General features: G+C 45.0%; 1 protein-coding gene across 1 annotated transcript in view; it reads left to right on the plus strand.

The window, feature by feature from the left end:
- The window catches only part of CAMKMT (calmodulin-lysine N-methyltransferase), a 408013-nt gene extending 393760 nt beyond the window's left edge, over window positions 1-14253 (plus strand). The window contains exons 10-11 of the mRNA XM_047068184.1: window positions 8009-8140; window positions 14032-14253. Of these exons, the coding sequence (XP_046924140.1) occupies window positions 8009-8140; window positions 14032-14109 (210 nt within the window). The 3' untranslated portion in view covers window positions 14110-14253. The remainder of the gene's footprint in view (window positions 1-8008; window positions 8141-14031) is intronic.
- Window positions 14254-16280: the final 2027 nt, after the last annotated feature.

The raw sequence follows: 16280 nt of genomic DNA on the forward strand, positions 1-16280 counted from the left end.
TGCCTGGCAGCGGGCCCCTCGGTCCCAGGAGGACTGTCCACATGGATGAAGATGACACTTTTTGCTACAGATAGAGTGAGAGGAGAGAGATCAGTGCTAGATGGCAATAACGGAGGAATTGTCACGTGAGGTTTCAAGGGGTGAGCTGCGGGAAGAAATGAACTCTGCCATTTGCGGGTATGTTCCTTGATTTCTAGCTAAGGCAAATCAGCTGTCTGGAGTCACACGATCCAGAAGCAAAACAAGGTGGATGGAGAAGAGGAGTTTCCCTGCTTTTCAGATTTTGAATTTTTTTTTTCTTAGCGTTTATTTATTTTTGAGACAGAGAGAGACAGAGCATGAACCGGGGAGGGGCAGAGAGAGAGGGAGACACAGAATCGGAAGCAGGCTCCAGGCTCTGAGCCATCAGCCCAGAGCCCGACGCGGGGCTCGAACTCACGGACTGCGAGATCATGACCTGAGCTGAAGTCGGACGCTTAACCGACTGAGCCACCCAGGTGCCCCTGCTTTTCAGATTTTGTAGTGTGGTCATGAGTGAGAAGAACAGACCCCGGAGAGAGCTGAGCCACCAAGGTGCGCTCCTGGCATGGCACAGTGCCGATGTCAAATCCCAGGGCTGAGCTTAGATCCTCAGCCAGATGGACACCTGTAGTTGCAGAGTCATTACACGAAGCCCCAAATTTCAGCAGGAAATTTTTTTCGCCGGCCCAAATGGGAACTTTCCTCAACCTGCTGGTTGAGAGAAGCTATAGAATGCTGGCGTCCTGCCAGAATGTACAGGGAACTCTCTAGCAAGCTTAAAAGGTGAAAAGAAAAGAACAGATACTAAAAAGGAATGAAATTGGCAAAATGTACTTATTCTAAGAAGCAGTGTTGCTCCAAAGCGTCCCCTCCCCATCTGTTTCCCTTCCATGAGTGGCTTCTTGTTGCTGCTGATTGATAGGTGACCCCCCGTTGTTGTGTTCTTCAAAGAACATGAGCAATGTCTGATATCAGAGGACCAGAATGTAATTTAAAATACAGCCACAGCAACCTGCAAGTTGAACTTTAGCCTGGAAATGACAAGCCACAAATGGCATCTACTAATATTTCTCTGAAATGGCTTTCAGTGCAGGGAGGGACACCAAGCCAGCTAGACGGTCTGAATTTACTCAGAAGCGCAAAGAGATGGATGGGGATGCCATGTTGACCGCTCTCCAGCTCGTTGCCGCTAACCAGTTGTCGGAAATTCAGAAATGCCATCTTGGGATTCATTTAACCTTTAAAACTGGCCCTAACTAACCACCAAGTTCCTGGAGCCCTGCTTGTATGCCAAGAGTGCTATGCATGTAAATCACGGACATGGTTTTTGAAGAGCAGAGATTTCCTCCTCCTCTTTTTTTTTTTTTTTTTTAAATCCAACATCTCTGCATACATCTGTACAAACCTCTGTTTTTGCTTATCTCAGGAAAATGCCTTGTGAGTGTGGGTTCAGGGCAATGAACTGAGCTGGTGCTGAAGGGCCCTTATTTTCCTGTCTGCCAGCTGGGTCAGAGACCCAACAAATCCTCCCTTGTTCTTGGTGAGAAACCGGGTTCAGCCATACCTGCCTCTCCCAGTTGTAGGAATAGAGAATCTCCAGATTGTTTTAAGACCCTCAGAGTAGGAGGCTGGCTCTAGAAGTTCTTTCCTGAAGTCTACCCAGCTGCTTGTTCAGCACATGTAGTACTGAGTCTCTGCCCCCAAAGAATTTATAATCCGGTCGTGGAGATGTACCACACTCACAGGTGGAACCCCAGTGGACACTGAAAAATGGCCTACAAGAGCCCAGCCTTTGGTCATATATAATGTGATGCTGAGTTTATTTGCTTTGATAGTCTTTCTAATTTACACCTTCATTAGAACGTGATAGTCAAGATTTGGACTCTGTCTTGATGCAATAAACATTTGTTAAGCAACTACGAACTACCCGGCACTCTGCTGGGAATGTGGGGTAGGGGTGTCAATATGTATCATGAGCACTCTGAGAATCTCAGTTTAGCAGATGAGTGCCTGAACCACCAGGAATTACAGTGCAGTGTGATGGGTACTGGGGAGGAGGTACACCAGAAAGAGTGACTGACTGCCTGAGGAAGGTTTCTGTACAGGCAGTGGCATTTGACTCTGGTCTTTAATAGTAAAGCATCCTAAGCTTCAAGGGAAGGGGACTGAAAGGAAGCATCCCACATCCCAGGTGGAAGGAACGATGCTCCCAGGTACAGGGCATGAAACAGCATGTTGCATTCTGGGGTCAACAGAAAGTTTGCTCTGGCTGGAGTGTGAGAATCTGTGTGGTTTTGGGGTTAGCGTTGGGAGGGGCAGAAGATGAGGTTAAAGAGTTAGTTTGGGGTGCCATTTTATGAAAGGCTGAGGACACTATGAGAAGAAACTGGGCTTTATTATATGGGCCATAGAGAGCCACTGAAAGTGTTTGAGCAGTGGGGTGGTCAGATGTGGGTTCTAGAAAGATCGACTGGCCCGCATAGAGGCTGTAGTGGAGTATGAGAGAGCTGGAAAGCAGCAAATCTCCTCAGGTCACCTTCGTGGACCAACTTGTACATGAGATTGAATAGTTAGGAGCTAAAGAAGATCTGAAGATGGAAAAGAGAGAATTGAGTAGATATTTACTGAGGAATTATTCAGCAGACATTTACAGAGTACCTCTCAGATGCCAGATGCTGAGATGCTGTGCTAGGACCTGGGGATAGAATACGGTACAATGGAATCTTGCCCTGAACGAGATCCCAGTCTAGTGTTAGAGACAAACAAGCAAGCAATTACCTGATGGTGTGTTAAGGATATACCAGAGGTGTGGGTGAGGAAGCAGAGGGCAAAAGGGGCTAAAAGGGAGGAGGCACAGCATTGAGGCCAGGGATGGTCAGCAAAGACATCCCAGGGACAGGGTGTCTAATTTGGGTGCTGAAGGAGGAGTAGGGTTTACCAGGCAGACAAAGAACTGGGGGTAAGAGAAGCATTTCACCCAAGGGAATGTTTGCAAGTTTGAAGACACATGGGGTCCATGAAAGGGCAAATCGGGGGACTACAACGAGTTTGGCCTGATTGGAGCTCCAAGTGGGTATGGGGGAGGGGCTAGAGCCGGGGCTGAAGGTAGAGTCATGGGTCGGGTCATGCTAGACTTTGCCTGCCTTCCCAGAAAGGTGGGACCCATGTCATGGTCTTCAAACTCTTTTTAAATGGGAGAAGCCTTCGGTCAAAACGTTTTTAGCCATCACCCCAATTGTAAGACAGATAAAAGTGAAGCAGCTGTGGTTAGATTGGATGTGAGAATATTAGCACTTCTGCTCTTGGTCTCATTTTCACCCTCCCATGTCACCCTGGACACAACTCAAACACAGTCTGAAAATCATATACAGCAAATGACACTGATGCAGGTGTGGCATTGGAGGGTTTTACAGGCAATGCCACAATTCCCTGGTTTCCAACTTCATTTTGAAGGTGAAGGGTACGGAAATGCTTGGGGCCTAGTAGGTACTCAGTGTGTTTGGGTGGGAGGATGGGGATGGGAAGGGGTTTGTGGCCAAGGGTACGAGTTCCATTGTAGACAGAATAGTTTAAAAGTACTTTCAAAAGGCCCCTGGCTGGCTCAGTTGGTAGAGCATGTGACTCGATCTCAGGGTCGTGAGTTCAAGCCCGTATTGAGCATGGAGCCTACTTAAAAAACAAAACAAAACAAAACAAAAATCATCTCCTTTATCATGGGGCGCCTGGGTAGCTCAGTCAGTTAAGCTCTTGATCTCAGCTCAGGTCTTGATCTTAGTGTCGTGAATTCAAGCCCCGAGTTGGGCTCCAGATGGAACCTACTTAAAAAAAAAAAAAGTATTTTCAGAACATCCTCCTGGAGAGACCTAGTAGGCACCTGAAAACATGGGTGGGCCCTGGGTGAATGCTCTAGATAAATATTTGGAAGTGTTGATGTATCAGTAAGAGCTGAAGTCGTGGACTTCCATACGATTGCCTAGAATCGAGCACAAGAGGAAGAAAAAGTAGGCAGATCCCTGGAGACCGAGGGGCAGGTGGAGAAGCCAGGGAATGGGGTTGAGAGAGATGGAGGGGAGGAAGCAGGCAAAGGCAGCATCTCAGAAGCCAGGTAAAGAAAAAAATAAACATAAGCTTAAACATGTAATCGGTATTTAATAGTTGGTTGTCTGGAAATGAAACAGGAATAAAGGCATTTCACCGGCATAGCGTATTCCTTTTAAAAGAAATCTGAAGCATACTTATTTTTTCCAGAAGCACACACCCTTTAATATATGAGTATAGATTAGTGTAGCAAAATAACAACAACTGAGCTCACGATGTAAACAATATCATTGTTGTTTAGTGGAACTACTCCTCTCTCCTCTCCAGGGATAAATGAATTCTCTCAAATTTCTGCCCATCAGTCAAAATTTTACGTTCAATTGAGTGTTCATTCTGAGTTTAAGATGATTCTAGGACTTCAAATGCCTAGAAAGTTGGGCTTTGGTAAATTGAAAGTAATTTCTCTAAAGCGATGGGCTAATTTGAAATCTATATCTCTTTTTCTTGTTTTGATTTTTGCAGCCTAAATTGTAAGGCATATTCCTCTGATTGTACCAGTGTCCTGCTCCACTGGGGACAGGGAATTCTAAAATCATTCCTTATGGGGTGGATGCTGGCACTCAGCAGCTGTTTATTGAATGAATGGATGATGTACTATTGTCCCTCCCAAATACTGATTCACACCTCAAAGGTGTCTGTCTGTATTCAATAAAGTGAAAAAGAAAGCATTTTAAAACTCAAAACTGAGTAATTAGAGATTAAAACTACTGCTCACCCTTTCTCTTTGTTGTGGGCACAGTATTGTGCACAGAAGGCTGCCCTCTGAAATCCCATCAGAGCTATGGACTCTGTAAAAGCTTCCTGGGGAAGATCATTTTTTGAAGAATAAGCAATAGAATGTGGCCTTCGAATTCCCTAAGACTTGCATTTCTCAGATTACTCAACATCTGGATTTCGTTTATTCTCTCGACAAGTATTGACTGAGAGTCTACTATATGCTAGGCACTGAGAAAATGCAGTGAATAAAACATTAGAAGATCCCGTTGTCATGAGCGTCCGTTCTAGCCGAAGGTGACTGGCAGTAACAAACAGGGATATAATGTGTGTTAGCGGTGATGAGCGCTAAGAACAAAAGTGAAGGGGGGAGGGGAGGGGAGCATGATGGGGAAGCAGCTGCTGTTCTAGAGGGTGGTTAGGGAAGGACAGATAAGCTGGGACCCAGAGAGGGAGAGATGTCTGGGCGGAGAGGAATGCCATATGCTTAGCTGGGTCCCCCTACAGCTCACCCTGACCAGCAAGGGGTGGGGGTGGGGAGCATGTGCTTATAAATGTAAACACCAACCCAGCCAAGAGCCCTGTAGCCCTGTAAACATTATGATATGTAGCTCAGATAATAACTGTTAAAAATCAACTCTTCAGGGGCTCCGGGCTGGCGCGGTTGTTGGAGCATGCGACTCTTGATATCAGGGTTGTAAGTTCAAGCCCCACGATGGGTGTAGAGATTACTTAAAAAAAAAATAAAATAAAATCTTGAAAAAAAAATCAACTCCTCAATTTTAACTGTGAGACAATTTTTGCAGGTGACTTGAAAATAAAGCAACTTCTGGGGCGCCTGGGTGGCTCAGTCGGTTGAGCGGCCGACTTCGGCTCAGGTCATGATCTCACGGTCCGTGAGTTCAAGCCCCGCGTCGGGTTCTGTGCTGACAGCTCGGAGCCTGGAGCCTGTTTCGGATTCTGTGTCTCCCTCTCTCTGACCCCCCCCCCCCCCGTTCATGCTCTGTCTCTCTCTGTCTCAAAAATAAATAAACATTAAAAAAAAATAAAAAAAAAAGAAAATAAATCAACTTCCATTATTCACCAGCTCTTAGAAATGACTAAAATGACCCACTAGTATTCCTTTTTTTTTTTTTAATGGAGACTTTTGCTCCCCTGCCGAGACCATGTATTATATCTAGTTTCACATCAAAATGAATTTTTGCTGCTAAGTTTGGAAAACGCTGAAAATAGCGATTAATATTGGAAAAGCTGACAGGACCTGAAGTGTGGTGGCGTGATTGGTGCTGATATAATTATGTGCCTGAGTGTGCACATGTCTGTGTAAACACAGTATGAAAACACACTTGATGTCCAGGACACTATATCAGTGTATTTTCTTGCAGGTGGATGAGGGAAAGAGAGGGAGAAAGAACTGATAGAATCCCTCTGGCACTGTTAAATGGTGTAGATGTCTCTAGTCTTACATTGACATAACCTTGATTTTCAGATTATTTTCACATTCGTCATCTCATTCGATCCTCACAACTTACTGGAGTTGGCGGCGGGGGGGGGGGGTTGCAGCTTCGTTCTTCCCATTTGGTGAGTGAGAAACCTTGGTGGGTCGGCTGGGATGACTGAGGAGACTGGATTACGTCATCCCCAAGGTCCCTTCTCGTTCAACAGTTCTACGGCTTTTTTTTTTTTTTTTTCCTTCTTCTAATTTTCCTGAGGTGACAGCTGTGTCATGGTGGGGACTCTCTTAAGCCCAGAACGTTTTCTGCCACGCAGTTCCTCCTCGTCTTCTTCAAGGCCTTCACTGCATGTTTAATCATCTGTGAAATGTAATGTCTACCACACAAGGTCATTGAGGGTACCGTTGATGGGATGGAAGGGAAGGTTGGTGAAGCACCAAACACACTGGTAGCTATTATTATTATTATTGCCATCGCTATTACTAATAAGGAGGCAGTGTAGTGTCGTGGAGCAAGCATCAGCCCTGGAGTCCGGTAAGTTTCCAGTCTTTTGCCGGTTGTGTCATCTTGGCCAATTATTCAACCACTGGGAGCATGCTGTAAAAATGGAGCTGATAACACCTCCATTACCGGGTGGCATGAAGAGCAAATGAGGCCAATGGAGCGCCTATCCCAGACACTCCATAAATAGGTGGCAGTAATAAATGAGAAACCACCTTTCATAAGAAATATTTTCATGACCCCCTCAAAACCTGAAGAAGCATTTCACAGAGGTGAAGTATAACCTTGAAGTTAACAGAAGCGTACGGTCATCTTTTGAACAAAAAGAAAGGATTTGGAAGTTGAGCTCTTCTGTGCATGTCTCAAGAGGGCGCGGAAAAGTCCGCTTGCAGCCAAGGGTCGGCAAACGGACATCGTGGAGTCTCATGTCCAATGGCCTTCTGAAATCCAGTGTAGATTTTACTCAAGTCCCTCCATCCTTTCCACAGCAACAAGCTCATGAGGTTGTGCAGTTTATTTGGAAAAGCCCGGCGACCCTCATTATACCACTTTCTTTGGAAAGCAATCATTTGAGTACCGCAAGGAGCTGCTTTGCTCTAATGATGACTATCATGAAGGATTCGATGAAGTTGGAAACCAAGATCTGGTAGCCTTGTCTCTGACAGCATGGTCCCGGAGAAGGCTGTTGGTAGCAAAGAGCAAAATTCTCCAACAGAGATTGCACTTAGCTGTCTCTGTGGAGAATTTCTTGGAACTGAGTTCTCAGGGCACAGTAATAAACTAACGTCCCTAGGCGTCCGTTGCCACACACACTGGAGCTGTGTTGTGGACAAGCTGGTAGCTGCTAAGGAGTCACAAGGTGGGTAGCACTGCCGTGGACCAGTTACTCTAACATCTAGTTGATGGTTTGAACCACTGGACCCAAGAGAGGTGTGTGTCGTACAGAATACCGACTCTGGGCCACATTTTATTTATCAGATGCGTTAGTTGAAAAGGGAAAGACAGCAACATTTGAATGAGAAATACACGTATTTTTTCTTGCTCGATGTATATCTGTCCTCAAAATTATTCTCGCTGTGAATGCCCATCCTGTGTGGATGTCTCCAAGAACAACTGTGTTTTCTACCTGAGAGCAGTACGTTAAATGCTTTACCCAATGTTTGTTGTGTTTGGTTGCCTTCCAGGTTTAAAATGTGTGAATTTCCTTTTTAATGTTCTAGGGGAAAGCAATGGTATTCGCCCCACGCCGAGGGAATACTTTAAACCAGTTTTGCAATCTAGCTGAAAAAGCTGATTTCTCTATCCAAAGACATGAAAATTATGATGAACACATTTCAAACTTCCACTCCAAGGTTAGTTTTCTGCTTATGTTAGATAACACTTTAATCCGCATTGCATTTTGAAGAGATCATGGTCTTTTTGGCAGGTAACCTAAATATTTGATTAAAGCACTCCTTAGGTGTGCTGCTTCTGAACAGCTATTTGTATCTGATTATTTTTGTGTGGTAAAGCCATCTTTTATCTTTGCATGTCTAGAAGGATTTTACAGAAACCATTCCTGTTTACTCCTTTCTCTGAAACAAACTAATCTTTTCATTCATAATGGACTAATTTGTAGGATGCAGGGGAGGTGGCATAGAATGAATGATAAACAAGCATTTATATTTTAATGAAAAACCTTCGGCTTTTAAGTAGGTTAAATGCTCAGCTGCACTGAAATAAATAGAAGGTGAATGTCTAATTGTATCATGTTGGACTGTAAATCTTTATCTCTGCTTGCTTTATGGCTGGGTCAGTTGGCAGTTTGAGACTGTTAAATCTCATACAGAATTTCACAGTTGTGAGGTTATATGTCAGATCGAGGAGGTACAAGATTTAGGTCAAAAGCACTTATCTGAGAGTGATTTCTAAGCTTGCTTACATAAAGCAATGTTATCAGCCTTTTTATTATTTATAAGTATAGAGCAGTATAGGACACTGAGAGGCAAGCGTTCCACTGAAAACTTTTTAGGAATCTCACCTTTGCTAATACATATCACACTTGCTAGTCTAACATGTATTACTTCTGTAATTTTGTGCCTTACAGAAATCTCCCTTCTCTGAGCTAGTCTGACCTTGGCAAGAGACTTTGAACTTGTCATGATTTTGCAAGTTGTGAACGCAGAAAAGTTAAGCCCTGACCTTAATTTTCTCCTGAGAAAATGGGAAGAGCATTCTTTATTATCCAGGACTATGATATAATGTCGAAGTATGTTGACTTTTGAAAAATTATATGCAAAGTGGATCTGATCTTCAGGCACGAGGAAGAAAATCCTTACTCTGTGGAGATGGGTTCACTCTTTTGGGTGTCTAAGGTTTCATTTAGCCCCCCTGGGGGTGGGGGTGGGGGTGGGGGAGGAAACAACCATGCTTTGTGAACTGAAAGGGTTAAATCACCTCCTCTGCCTGGTGGGATTGCCCTTTGCTTACAGTCAGAAAATAAAAAGAGAATGGCGTGTTACTCAAATCGGACCTGCTTCTCCAGAATGAGATTTTTCCCTTTTGCAACCCCTCCCCAGAATAAAAGGAAAGCCTCTGAGGGCTTTACCAGGTAGGGGAAGGGTCTCTCCTCTACCCAAAGGGACAAGAACAGCCTTCTCTCCTGGATCGGGCTAGAGCTACAGGGATCAGCCTATGGCTGCTTAAATGCCTTGTCATTCACCTTCCCCCTAGAACAACAAATGCTTTCGGTTTCTCAGTCACAGATCAGGAGAGCAAAGGCAAGGGTTTGTCCACCAGCGGAGACGGTCAGCGTGGTGCCTGATACCCTCCGTGTCCTCCCTGCAAGATTGGAAGTGTGCTGGGCCACGTGAGTCCTTCGTGGCCACGTCTCCTTTGTCTAGAACTTTAGATTGTCAGCGGCTAGCGGACAGCAGCTGCCTCTATTTTCAATGCTGTACACTACCCTGCTAAGCATAGCACGGTCCATAAATCGCTAGACATGCCTCTTGTATTTATATTGTGTCACGTACCCACAGGTAGGTAGTACTCCGTAAATAACCATGGACTGGTTGGTCCCACGGAAGTAAATTTCCACAAATAACCAGGCGGCCTTAGTTTTCATCTCTTCATGATTGCTCAAAAGTTAAAACTCTCCACTTTGCTGACCCTGGGCTAAGAAACAGTTTCCCTCCGCCTCAGCTTATGAGGAGTTAAGAGTTGCGTGTGGCTCTCAGCAAGTGGAGCCGCCAGGGGAATATTCTGCAGGGTTGGGGCGCCCCTGACTACGCGGTACCAACGTGAACCCAAGATGTGTATTTTTTAAGGATGGGGGGGGCAGTTGCAGCTGGTCTGGTGTTCTAGCAAAAGAGCGCCTCTGGTCCCTTCTGCCCCGGAAGCACAGAATGCCCTGCCCTCCTGCTTCGGGCGGCGGCGCGGATAACCGTGTGCCGCCTGGCGGGTGTGTCGGGGCGGCGCCACCCGGCTCCGGCTCGCACGTGGAGGTCTCCTTTGCAACGGAAGGCCGCCCAGACAGGGCCGCGGGCCAAGGCGGAGGGAGCGGGGAGCGCCCCTGCTCCGCGCCGAGCCCCGGTGCTCTTCTCCGGGGCGCCCCCTCGGGCCCCTGCCCGCCGCCCGCCCCGGGGCTCCGGGGACGCGCTGGGGACCGCGCGGCCGCCGGGAACCTCCACCCTGGCCGCTTTTGTTTGCCGCGTGCTAATAGCCAGGGCTTAAAAGTTTTCCATCTTGCGCGGCAATCAGCTTTCTTCCTCTCCGTCTCTGGCCAAAGCCCCACGGTCCCTGGGCCGAGCCTGCTCGCAAACGGAGGAGCAGCGTTTTCCTTCGGGCTGCGTGTTATCCTCTTAGCCCTACTGTGTTGGAATAGAGCGTAACCAGCTGGAGGACTGTAAGACGCCTGATAATGCCGCTCTTTTCCGCTGTCCCGTCTTAATCTTGTTACACAAATGGTTGTGAAGAGATTCATGAATTTTAATTTCGCCCTCTGCATTAGTGCCTCACGTCACTCATACACAGCTGGCTTCTATGCTGAGTTTTCCACCCCTCCTCTTACAACAGGGGAAAAAATTAGTTACAATCTTGGCAGTAGTGGAAGGTAAAAAAAAAAAAATCTACAGATTTAGGCAACCACCCATGAAGCTGATTAACAGTCAGTGATCAGGAGGAACAGCTTTGCCTCTTAAACTTTTCACCTCTCATTGTTAACTGTGAAATTTTATTTCCGTTAAAAAGCAAGCCTGTAATCAAAACGGTGCCATTCTGCACTTTTCTGCCAGTGCTTTTGTTAAATTGTGCCCACACCATGCAGCCAGCGTGCTCAGGAACCAGGCGGCCGAAGGTGTGGTGTTTTAAAAAATATTGCCTTTCTGTTCCTCCAGGCGACGGGGAAGAAAAATAGAACACTTCCCTCCTTCCCAACCTCTTGGTCTCCTCCAGGCTAGGAATCCCGTGCCTTGCCCGTGTCTCAAAACCTTTAGGATGTTAAGATAAGCAAATTGTTTCTCAAGGTGGAGACCTCACTTGGAGCTTACCGCTGGCTTGAAATCAGTTGATGAAAATACTCTCATTCATGCAGACAGTCTTTGAAATCTACATGCCACAGGTTTTGGGGTTTGTTTCTGTTTTTGTTTTTTTAACTTTTGCAAAACCACCGGTGTGTTTATTTTCTGTATTTTGTAGACTCCACGGTGAAAACAGCCTTGGGCTCATTTGTGAAGTCGGTACATTGTGTTAAAAGCATGGCCGTATTGCACTTCTGCTTATCTATTCAAAATGCCACTTTACAAGTGGCTGGTGCTTATAATCTGTGTGGTGTGCTGTTGATAATTGTGGATACTGTAAAGGGTAAACAGTCTGAACTCTGTCCCTAGTGCTGCTGCTCGCTCAGCGCCGTGGCGAGGGTGAGCGTGTTACATCCAATTATGAAGTAAAGCATAATGTTACTAATAGCCGCTATGTAATTTAGTTGGGTCCTCAAAGACCCTGTTTTAACCGATGAAATTGAAAAATTGTTTTATTCGCAATTTGCTTTTTGTTCATTTTTTTTCAAGGTGGTTTTCATTTCTTAAAATTGTAATTATCAATTGAGCAGAGAAGTACAGCCTGAGCAAATGGAATTACTCTTAGACCACATCACATTCCCTCGTCGACAGCAAGTATTTCCCAACAGCCTTGTGTGTGTTCAGGTGCCCTGACATGACATACTTGGTTCAGAAATGATCTGGTGCTGGGGTGTGGTGATGCCTTTGAGGGGCGTTGGTTCTTCCCCGTGGCAGGAAGGGCTCACAGTCAGTGCGGGGCTGGCCCCTGGCCCCTTCTAGCAAGGAAGCCTCTGCTTTGGCCTCCAGAGGTCAGCACAGAATCCAAGTTAAAAGTGATTTCTAACCCATATTTACAGAAGAATTATTTATCCCACATATTACCTCGGGGACTATATAAAGAGCTCATTTGAGTCTCTGTATATTAGTGCATTGTGAGTGAGTAGGTCAGCTGACTCACGCTGAGTAATCAACTTTCCTCCATCCCCAATCCCTGAGGAAGAACCGAGCTAGCCTGACCCCCTCTTCCCTCTGTAATGTATGTCAGCGAGCTCCTATCACTGGGGCGGCTGGCAACAAAGGTATTTACAGCTGGCAGGCCCTACCTAGGTAGTGGGTTTGGATTGGGAAGTTTGTGAAGCCATTTTCTTGGCCTTTTTTTTTTTTAAGAGTGATGTTAAGGGACCGTGTGTTGGGGATTAACACTGTCACTACTTTGGCGGTAACAAAATTCCAGGGGATCTTTCTAAGTAGGCAACTAATCATCTGTAAACAAAGCAAAGTCCCATCTAAGAAAACAGAAGGAAGTTACTTACCTCAGTGACTGCACCACCATCTTTTCTTGTGAAAATGGATTAGAGAGTACAGGCGAGGTTGGCTTTCTGTTCCCCAGTGAGGAAGGTAAAGCCAGCCCGTTGCTCCTGGTCCTTACCGGTGAGGGTGTGTCACAGTTTGGGAATATGATTTAGAAGAAACATGAAAAAATTCAAGTTAATATGCCCCAGACCTATACTAATCCAGGAAAGTGTCATGTTGGAGCCATTCATGTAGTTTGGGGGGGGGGGCGGTGGGGTGAGGGGAGGTAATCTGATTCAAAACAATAAAAGAAGTGGTTCCGTGTATCATTAAAAGAAATATTTATTTCTGATCCTTATCACTTAAAGACTGAATTAACAATTGGCTCAGAAACGCCGATGTCAAAATACTAATTTTTGTCTTTATAAATAGCAAAATATTTTTTGCCAGGGGACATATAAATATGACCGTCAAAGTCTTCTGGCCGAATGAGGAAAAGAGTACTCTAGATTTGAGAACCCTGATTGGATTTTTAAAACTACCACGGAAAGGCCCTCAGAACTTCACCTGAATGGTATCAAGCTTGCTGCTCTATCGTTGGACTCTGTTTTCCTCCTCAGAGAAAAGAGTTTTTGAATTATCATTAATATTAACCCCCCCCAAAGAGCAGCTGGAGAGCCTTTGAAATGTCTTACGCCTGGAAACCTGTCCCTTGTGCCCAGGTGCTGCCAGTCTCCAAGAGATCTGAAATGCCTGGCCTCCTTGCTCCTGGGGCTCAGGTGTGGGACACAGTAGACCCAGAGCAGAAACTTCGATGCCAAATGGCTGGCCTGGTGCAGATGACTGAGCCTCCAGCTTTCCCTTCACTGAAGTGCCTCACAGTTCATAGAGGTCACAAATACTGTCATTTATGAAAAAAAAACCACCCTGCTCTCCTCCTTTCCTCCTTACCCTGCCCCCCCCACCCCTCCCACCCTCCCAGGAAACATCCCAGCCTGGTGCATGGTACTATCACGCCAATGCCACTGAAACTACTTTCAGTTGCTTTTTTGTGATTTATTTTCCAGAACAATGTATTCGGGTAAGAAGTCTTCGTTGCATTCGGCATGAAAAACTACTGGCAAACCCATAAGAGACTCTTGAATACAGAGAACAAACTGAGGGTTGATGGGGGAGAGGCGGGGGAGAGGGGAAAATGGGTGATGGGCATTGAGGAGGCACTTGTTGGGATGAGCACTGGGTGTTGTATGCAAGCGATGAATCATGGGAATCTACCCCCGAAACCAAGAGCACACTGTATACACTGTATGTTAGCCAACTTGACAATAAATTATATTTAAAAAAAACCCCAAAACTACTGGTCAAAATTCCTAATCTGAGTCTCCTTACCTTTTTTCTTCTGTTATTGTTTTCAGTTGAAAAAGGAAAACCAGGATGTATATGAAGAAAACCTTCATTACCCGCTTCTGCTTATTTTAACCAAAAATGGATAGAAGATTAAGATGTTCAAAAGACGAAGAAAACACCAAGTGCACAGGGAATATTTTCACAAAAACAGAAGTCTGGGATGGGATTTTTTTTTAAATCCTCCCTGAGGAGGCTCCCTGAGTCCCCCTGAGATTTGTGAGCCCCCCCCCCCCCCCCCCCCCCCCCCCGCCCACCACCACCTTTGCAACATTCCACATGTGGGTTTTGGAGTCCACCTGTCCTCACGTCATTTCCAGCCTTGCCGGACTCCTCCTTTTATCGTCTGCTCTTCTTGTGCCAAACCTTTGTTTGTCTTCAAATATCTATAAACAGCCTGCGATTTGAATTGGACTTATGAGAATCCTAAATATTTTTCCTTTTGAGACAGAATTTCTTTTGGTTGATTCCCACCCCCGCCAGCCCTTTTAGAAAATATCTTGGTCTTTGTTTTACTTTGTGGTGGTAGTTTTTAACCTGTAAACAGCTAACATCATGATTCTTTCCTGGTTGGGAAAAGAAAGAAATAAAGGCATATCTTTCTCACCTCCCTCAAATTAATTGTATTCAATCTGCCATTTTTTTTTCTGTCTCTCTCTCTCGTTCTCTTTTTCCTTTTCAACAGGATGTTTTTTTCCCTGTAGATGTATAAGAAATGACTACATCAGCCCAAAGCCTCATAAACTGACCGTTTGTCCTCTGGACACAATAGCGTGGCCAGCCCTCTGCTCCTCCTCTCCAATTATGTGTGATTAGTCTCAATGTGTTGTGTCAAGGAGGAGGAGTGTGCTGAGTGCTTATTATCTGTTTAGGTACAAGAAGAGCACATTTAGGCTCTGACTATGAATGAAAAGTGAGCCTTTATCGGGGCTCACATCTAACTGCTGCTATTCTCCAGGCCTCTTTCAAAATAGGTCCTTTCCAGAGAAATTTTGAATAAATGGTTGCTAAACTGGATTGCGACCAGGGGGGAGTTTTTAAAAACTCAATCACACAATTATCTTATTTAAAGTAAGTACATCTTGTTGTGTGCTGGGATTCAAGTGTGTAATAAACATTTAATAGGTGCTACCTAGGATTAAGAAAGAATGACTTTTCTGCGGGGAACCCAAGCATATCCTTGCCTGGTGCATCCGCGAGAAGCTTTAATGCCTTTTGTGGAAATTCAGATGTTTATCTGTAAGGAATCATCTGTGCCCACGTTAGCAGTAATGTCATTAGCAGGTTAGCTATATATGCTCATATCTTCAGTGGAGGCAAAGCATGTATCTCGTGTGATACAATTAAAGTGCTAGGTGGGAGACTGGGGGGCAAATCCTTTTGCATGTTAAACAAACTTAGCTGTCATAAAAACAGCCACTCTCACATGTCTCCTCTGCTCACTTCTATCATCAAACAAATTTTTCACCATCAGTTTGCATGTCCTTGTATTCACCACTTTTTCTGCTCCATTAGAGCACCTAGATGGATCTCGGAAGGCATAGGTCAAGTCGCAGTTAGATCATACATTTCTTTCTCACAAAAACTTGAATTGCAATGCCAAGCGATGGGCTAACATCACAATAACAGCAATTTATTCCTCTTTGGATAAAACAGCAGTCTATTCTCAGTGCTAGATAAAGACCAGGGCAATGCAAACCAGCCATTTAGCCGAGTAGTTCAGCTAGTGGCAGCTCTCCTTTGGCGACTGTATAGATTGCACACTGGCTTCACATTTTCTTGTTTAAAAATTAGAATTTGGAATGTTTTAAAAGGCAACACAGGTAGTTCCATTTATACGGGTGGAAAAACAGCCGGAATTATTTCTTCCATAAAACCTGCAACTAAATCAGCCAGACAAAGAAAGCCCATCCCTACAATAGCGTCTGAGATGGGCTCTCCTTTTTCTTTTTTCTTTAAAACGTAGAGAATATTGTCATTTTTTTTTCCCATGAGAAGACGTGAATCGGCAAGAATTCCATTTGCATTTGTGTGTTGTGGGTGTAGACATCCACTGTTTATTTCTTTGGGAGAAATTTTACTTTAAAAAGGGACTAGTGATGTATTCTTTAAAAAAATGTATCTGAGAATGGTATGTATAGGTTCCCAAGCTTGAGATGGGGTGTAAGAATTGGGCTTTTCTTGCCAAGAGATGCCTGGTAAAGAAATAAGCTTATGGTGATTAAAACCCAGAGGGTCTCCTGTAAAATGTTAAAGGCTT

This window comes from Lynx rufus, unplaced genomic scaffold (genome assembly GCF_022079265.1).
Source record: "Lynx rufus isolate CCGP_SWC_20201006 ecotype Redwood Valley unplaced genomic scaffold, mLynRuf1.p SCAF_8, whole genome shotgun sequence".
NCBI lineage: Eukaryota > Metazoa > Chordata > Mammalia > Carnivora > Felidae > Lynx > Lynx rufus.